The sequence below is a fragment of the Mirounga angustirostris genome, unplaced genomic scaffold (assembly GCF_029215605.1).
Source record: "Mirounga angustirostris isolate CCGP_5_RB_7025 unplaced genomic scaffold, mMirAng1.0.hap1 SCAF_9, whole genome shotgun sequence".
Classification (NCBI taxonomy): domain Eukaryota; kingdom Metazoa; phylum Chordata; class Mammalia; order Carnivora; family Phocidae; genus Mirounga; species Mirounga angustirostris.
The window spans coordinates 73,866,053-73,872,565 of NW_026991717.1; the positions used below are offsets into that span (position 1 = coordinate 73,866,053).

Consider the following 6,513-nt stretch of genomic DNA (forward strand, 5'->3'; position numbering starts at 1 on the left):
CACCCCCGTCCCCGCCCCCACCCCCACCCCCACCCCCACCCCGGTAGGCGCAGAAGAATGTTGGCCTGCTACCGGCCCCCGGGGAACGAGACGCTGCTGAGCTGGAAGGCCTCGCGCGTCACGGGCACGGCCTTCCTACTGCTGGCGGCGCTGCTGGGGCTGCCCGGCAATGGCTTCGTCGTGTGGAGCTTGGCGGGCTGGCGGCCCGCACGGGGGCGACCGCTGGCGGCCACGCTCGTGCTGCACCTGGCGCTGGCCGACGGCGCGGTGCTGCTGCTCACGCCGCTCTTCGTGGCCTTCCTGGCGGGGCGGACGTGGCCGCTGGGCCAGGCGGGCTGCAAGGCCGTGTACTACGCGTGCGCGCTCAGCATGTACGCCAGCGTCCTGCTCACCAGCCTGCTCAGCCTGCAGCGCTGCCTGGCCGTCACCCGGCCGTTCCTGGCGCCCTGGCTGCGCAGTCCGGCCCTGGCCCGCCGCCTGCTGCTGGCCGTCTGGCTGGCGGCGCTGCTGCTCGCCGCCCCGGCCGCCGTCTACCGGCACGTGTGGGGGGGCCGAGTGTGCCAGCTGTGCCACCCGTCGCCGGCCCACGCCGCCGCCCACCTGAGCCTGGAGACGCTGACGGCCTTCGTGCTCCCCTTCGGGCTGGTGCTCGGCTGCTACGGCCTGACGCTGGCGCGGCTGCGGGGCGCCCGCTGGGGCGCCGGGCGGCACGGGACGCGGGTGGGCCGGCTGGTGAGCGCCATCGTGCTCGCCTTCGGCTTGCTCTGGGCCCCCTACCACGCGGTCAACATTCTGCAGGTGGCGGCCGCGCTGGCTCCGCCCGGAGGGGCCCTGGCGAGGCTGGGCGGGGCGGGCCAGGCAGCGCGGGCTGGAACTACCGCTTTGGCCTTCTTCAGCTCCAGCGTCAACCCGGTGCTCTACGTCTTCACCGCCGGGGATCTGCTGCCCCGGGCAGGCCCCGGCTTCCTCACGCGGCTCTTCGAGGGCTCGGGAGAGGCCCGAGGGGGCGGCCGCTCTAGGGAGGGGACCATGGAGCTCCGAGCTACCCCTCGGCTCAAAGTGGTGGCGCAGGGCCAGGGCGATGGAGACCCCGGCGGCGGGGTGAAGAAGGACAGTCAGGGATGGGAACCTTGACACCAAACCCTACAACCGGGCCTGCCTCTTCCCTGTCCCCTTCCATCGTCCCTCCCCCAGAACTCAGGGAACCACTCTGGAGCATTTGGGGACCCTTCTCTGGCCACAGTTTGGATCTTTCTGGGCAGAATTATTATACCCCTGGGGCAGGCCCAGGTACCTCCAAACAGAGGGACTGCAAGAGGTGATGGCACTGTGTGCTTGCAGGTTGGCATGTGCCTCTGTGCCAGAGCTGCTGACTTGCTGCCAAGAGCTACTGTGAAATACACTGGGGGGGGGGGGGGCATTACATGATGGGGTAAGCATGCCCCCACTGGTAGTTCATCATGCCTGAGTTGTACCGAAGCCACCTGGTTCTCTCCTGGGTCAGCCCAAGGCTGGGCACTGCCAGCCTTCAGTGGCATCTTGACTTGTCCTCCCCAGCCCAGGTGGCCTAGGTCCCCCCAGGCCAACCTATTGAACCACTCTGGAAATAAAGGGAGAAAGAGGAAAGAAAGGTATGGGTGCTTGAATGAGGGATGGGGATGGGATCCATTCTCTAGGGTCTGCAAGAGCCGAGTGGAGAAAAACCTGGCTCTGGAAGGGGAAAGACAATCTGTGGTGTTTGAAAGGAAAGTTTTCCTGTCTTGCGGTTGGTACAGCGGGGGAAGGAGCCGTGGGCGTCGGATTTGTCTTCCCCTCTGAATCCAACTCTTCCCCCAAAGGTCAACTGACTCAAAAAGGAGCCCAGGAGCAGGCACATGCTCACCCCTGGGGACGTTTGGGGCTTGGAGCTGAGCAGGTATGGGGAATGGTGTGGATGGCTGGAGGACAGGAAGAATTTTTCAGGGAGGCGTCCCCTCTCCTTTGTCTCCTTTTTCTTTCTGCCAAATCTTGACTCCTCCCAAGACTGCTAGCTGTTGCTCAGCACCCTCCAGTACTTCTTGGCCTCCATCTTTTGGAGTCTGTCCACCTCTAGGTCCTAAAGCTGTTACGGATCCTGACACTTTTGAGTTTGAGGATGTAGGATAGGATTCTTTATTAGAGGGTGTCCACGTGCACACACATGTGGTCACTAGTGTGACCGACTCGTCCTGGTTTGCCCAAGGCTTTCCCAGTTTTAGTGCCCCAGTCCTCTCAGTCCCTGGCAAACTTTGATGGCCGTTTATGTGAGTGCTCCCTCGGGACCATCACCCCAGGTTCTGCATTAGTGACTGTTTACACCACCCAGGCCGAGGCCAAGAAACAACAAAGGAAATTCAGTCCTCAGGGTCACGCCAGGGCCACCCAAACTGAGGCGGAAGTGGAACTCTGGATTTGGGGAGCAGGAAGTATGCTTAGAGTATCTAGTCTGGGGTGGAGGAATAAAGGCCATTGAGAGACATGGAGGTGGGGAGTAGTTTGGGAGAGGAAGCAAAGACAACCCAGCTTCTGCCAGAAGGAGCCTCTGGTTGACCCTGGAGCTCTGAGCCAGAACTTTCTCCCCAAACACTGACAGCAGGGGCTTCTTCCTGTTCACATGTGCCGGGGCAGAGGCTCCCTAACTTACTCTCTTCCATAGTCCCCGTCTCACAACATCTGTGGTCAGAAAGCCCTTCCTCCACTCTGCCTTCTTGCTGCGGTTTCAGCCCATTTCTTTGCATCACATCCTCTGCCTCATAGCTGCTGGGTCTGCTCTGCGCTGGCCTTTTTTCAAAGCAGAAGGGTAAGGGACCTCAGTGAGCACCATCACATGCCACATCTTCCCTGACAAGTGACAGAGTTGGCAGGGAAGCAGGAAGGCTCATGGTCAGACTGAAGGAAAGACTTCTCAGATCTTAGCCCCTGCAGGAGACGTCACAGGGGGAGACTGCCCTCCCTCTAGGAAGGGAGAAGAGTGACCATTTGGGGAGGCTGTTCCTCTTTGCATGTTCCTGGTTGCCCCTCCTGGCAGGGCAGTTGTGAAGCATCGCTGCCCCCACCTCTTCTCCCTGTGCTCAGGCTCGGCCTTTTCTGTGTGTCTGAGGTGGGACTGGACAGCCAACTATGGGAAGGTAGGAGAGAGAGGGTGCCGACCTCTTTGCCCAGTGCCCAGATCTTAAATCCAAATTCATGTGGTAGGCAAGCCACACAGGCGAGTGTAAGGCAAGTGGCTGGGGAAGGGCGGAGAAACTGGCATTCTGTGCGATACTAAGGAGATCCTTTGGACTTTGGCTTCTGCCAAAGGGAAGGGAGAACTGACTGATGTAGAGCTGAAGCAACCCTTTTAAATGAGGGAATAGATTTGGGTGCTGAAAGAGGGCCATCCCCCTCCAACTCCACTCATAGCTTGAATCCAAGCCAAAGACAGGGTGCTGTCCTCTTTAAGTCCTGATGTTACCTAAACCCAAACCCATGACCTAGCCACGGGTCTAACCTATGCTTCCTATTAATCTAAAAATCTACATTATCCACACAACGTATAAAGATATCCAACATTCTGGCCTCTCCATCTGAGCCCATTTCCCTTCTCTGGCTTCCCTCCCTCCTTCTCCTGTATGACAGTTTATTACTCTGTCCAATTCTCCAGTCTAGACCTGCATCTGAGGCCACACCCCAGCATACTCACTCCCCTCACCCCCCTTTCCTCTCATTACACCTTCCTGGGCTCTTCTCATCTGGTCCCACCCATGAGGAGCCTTCCTCCCTGCTAGGCTCTTCTGGAACACAAAGACTAGCTCCCCCCCCTCCCCATGAAGGGAGGGCTAGGAGTTTCAGCCCCACCCTCAGGAAGATGTGCTTCCCCCTCCTCTGCTTCTTGGTACTTCCTCTCTGGCAGACTTAGCTGACAGCACCCAGACCTGGGGCTGGGACCCTGGAACTGGGGCTGACCTGGGGATAGGCTGCGCCACTCTGCCCCGACCTTGGGATTGGCACCAGCTTCCGACCGGTACCTGGCAAAGCCTGGAGGTAAGTATCCTGGGAGCAGGGGAGGTAGGGATGGGGCAGGATACAACTGTGAGAGAAGATGCAAAGGAATTTCCAAAGAAAGCCTGACCAGTGGTAAAAGGACCGGGGATGACTTGTTCTTGTCTCCTATCCACAAACTCCTCCCCATCCCTGTTATTCCTGCTGGGCCCTGGGCAGCTCTGAAGAGAGTCAGTAGATGACTGGAGGAAGTCGACGGGACTGAGGGGGCTAAGGGCCTGGCAGGTGACAGAGGAGCTAGGCCTTTGAGGGGTGCAGCTTTGGTAAGGAAGGCCCCCCTCCCCCGTTTGGTTCTGGGTCTCAGAAGGGAAGGAGGCAGAAAGGGTATGGAAATACTGCTGCTGCTGTAGCTCTGTATTTGGCAACTGGGTCTGTGGGCAGGAAGGAGCCCCATGATCCAGTTAGAAACCGGTCTTTGTGCTCTGCCAGATCCCCTGAAGCCAGGTCCGTTGGTGAAGGGGTGAAGGCGGTATACTGCAGAGGTGCATCTCCTGCTGCGGATCTTGGAGACGGACCAGAGTGCTCAGGCTAGGTGTGTCCAGGGCGGCAGGAAGCCTCAGCCCCCTACCCTCAGGCCTGTGTTCGCCCTCACTCTCCAGGTCCTTGCAGTGGCCACGGACACTACATCTGGGGCAGTACCTCCTCACTAGGGGTCATGTTCATCGTTCCATTGACTATCATCATACTGTCAGTGGCGCTGGCTGTGGGGCTTCCTGGCAACAGCTTTGTGGTGTGGAGCATCCTGGTGAGGATGCGGAAGCGCTCCGTCACGGCCTTGCTGGTGCTGAACCTGGCCCTGGCGGACTTGGCTGTCTTGCTCACTGCCCCCTTTTTCCTGTACTCTGTGGCGCGTCGCACCTGGACATTTGGGCTGGTTGGCTGCCGCCTGTTTCACTATACCTGCGGAGTCAGCATGTACGCCAGCGTCCTGCTGATCATGGCCATGAGTGTGGACCGCTCGCTGGCCGTGGCCCTCCCCTTTGTGTCCCAGAAGTTTCGCACCAAGGTCGTTGCCTGGTGGGTGCTAGCAAGCATCTGGGTGATGTCCCTTCTGCTGGCCACACCCGTCATCATATACCGCACCCTGACGAAACAGAACAACCATACCCTGTGCTTCCCGACGTACTCCAGCGAACGAGTCAAGGCATTCCATCTGCTCTTCGAGGCCTTTACCGGCTTCCTGCTGCCCTTCCTGCTGGTGGTGGCCAGCTATTCGGACATCAGGCGCAGGCTGCAGGCGCGGCGCTTCCGCCGCAGCCGCCGCACCGGTCGCCTGGTGGCGCTCATCATCCTGGCCTTCGCCGCCTTCTGGCTGCCCTACCACGTGGTGAACCTGGCCGAGGCGGGCCGGGCCCTGGCGGGCAGGGAGCCGGGGCCGGGGCCGGGCCGCATGGGAGACCCGCTGCTGCTGGCGCGCCACGTGTTCATCGCGCTGGCCTTCCTGAGCAGCAGCGTGAACCCCGTGCTGTACGCGTGCGCCGGCGGCGGCCTGCTGCGCTCGGCCGGCGTGGGCTTCGTCGCCAAGCTGTTGGAGGGCACCGGTTCCGAGGCGTCGAGCGCGCGCCGCGGGGACACCCTGGGCCCGATGGTGAGGGGCGCCCCCGCCTCTCCCGAGCCCGGCCCCTCCGAGAGCCTCGCGGACTCCATCGACGCTCTGCAGTGAAGCGAACTGAACTAGGCCTGGGGGGTGCTGGTGGAAGGGCTCTGGCTGTCCTCGCGGCGGCGGAATGCTCCCCACGTTGGCCTGACCCAGTTTACCCCGAGGCGGAGGCGGAGGAGAACGCGAGGAGGGTGGAGCGGAAGAGGAGGGAGGGGCGGGGCAGGTAAGGGCAGAGGGAAAGCCCGGAGCAGCTTGGCAATTAAAACTGGTCTCACGTTGGGTCAGCCCTGTGTGTGCGGCGCGGCGCGTGCATTAGGGGCGAGAAGGGTGCTCCTGGGCGCTCTTGCGGCGGTGGGGGTGGGGTCCTTCTCAACAGTTGAGAGGCACATCCTTTAGTTTCCCGTGATTTTCAGTTTGGGAAGGGACACGAAGATACAGAACCCAGAACCCCCTCTCCTGCCCCATTCTGAGGCAGGTGCTCTGCAGGTCATACTTAGAACAACACAGGGCTACAGACCCCTGAAGGAGCTGACCAAGGAAGACCACTCCTGTGGGCTTATCACTCCAGACTCCCTGAATCAGCAGATGTTCTGAGTACACTTGGCACTGCTCTGTGCCCTCTACCCTGAAGCTTGTGATAGTTATCACTGTTACCATGACTCCCAACTTCCTGCTACTCATCTTTGCCCTTTCAGTGGGCAATGTTCTAGGGGACTGCCTTCCTTCCCTCCATCTCCCAAGGAGGTCTCCCTTGAAAACAAAGTCATCAGGTCTTGGGCCCTGGAATTCTGCAGGTCAGCTTTCTGCCAGCACCCAAAATACACTCTGATGCCCTCTGTGACCCTGGTCACTCT

The 6,513-nt window shown here is 60.4% G+C and overlaps 2 protein-coding genes across 3 annotated transcripts; both read left to right on the forward strand.

Annotated features, from left to right (window-relative positions):
• Positions 1 to 38: 38 nt before the first annotated feature.
• LTB4R2 (leukotriene B4 receptor 2) lies at positions 39 to 1,947 on the forward strand. Its single transcript, XM_045901954.3, has one exon. The coding sequence runs from the start codon at positions 58 to 60 to the stop codon at positions 1,132 to 1,134; it is 1,077 nt and encodes a 358-aa protein (XP_045757910.1). The 5' UTR covers positions 39 to 57; the 3' UTR covers positions 1,135 to 1,947.
• Positions 1,948 to 3,911: 1,964 nt separating this feature from the next.
• On the forward strand, positions 3,912 to 5,926 carry LTB4R (leukotriene B4 receptor). 2 transcript variants are annotated; one of them, XM_064570885.1, is made up of 2 exons: positions 3,912 to 4,041; positions 4,489 to 5,926. In XM_064570885.1, the coding sequence occupies exon 2, from the start codon at positions 4,715 to 4,717 to the stop codon at positions 5,720 to 5,722; it is 1,008 nt and encodes a 335-aa protein (XP_064426955.1). In that variant the 5' UTR covers positions 3,912 to 4,041; positions 4,489 to 4,714; the 3' UTR covers positions 5,723 to 5,926. The 2 variants fall into 2 exon arrangements, with proteins under 2 accessions (XP_064426955.1, XP_045757734.2); XM_045901778.3 differs by having other exon boundaries at positions 3,940 to 4,041; positions 4,659 to 5,926.
• The last annotated feature ends 587 nt before the right edge of the window (positions 5,927 to 6,513 follow it).

What these genes read in the sequence shown, in the direction of transcription:
- LTB4R2 (XM_045901954.3), top strand. Translation starts at nt 58, where the DNA reads ATGTTGGCCTGCTACCGGCCCCCGGGGAACGAGACGCTGCTGAGCTGG.
- LTB4R (XM_064570885.1), top strand. Translation starts at nt 4,715, where the DNA reads ATGTTCATCGTTCCATTGACTATCATCATACTGTCAGTGGCGCTGGCT.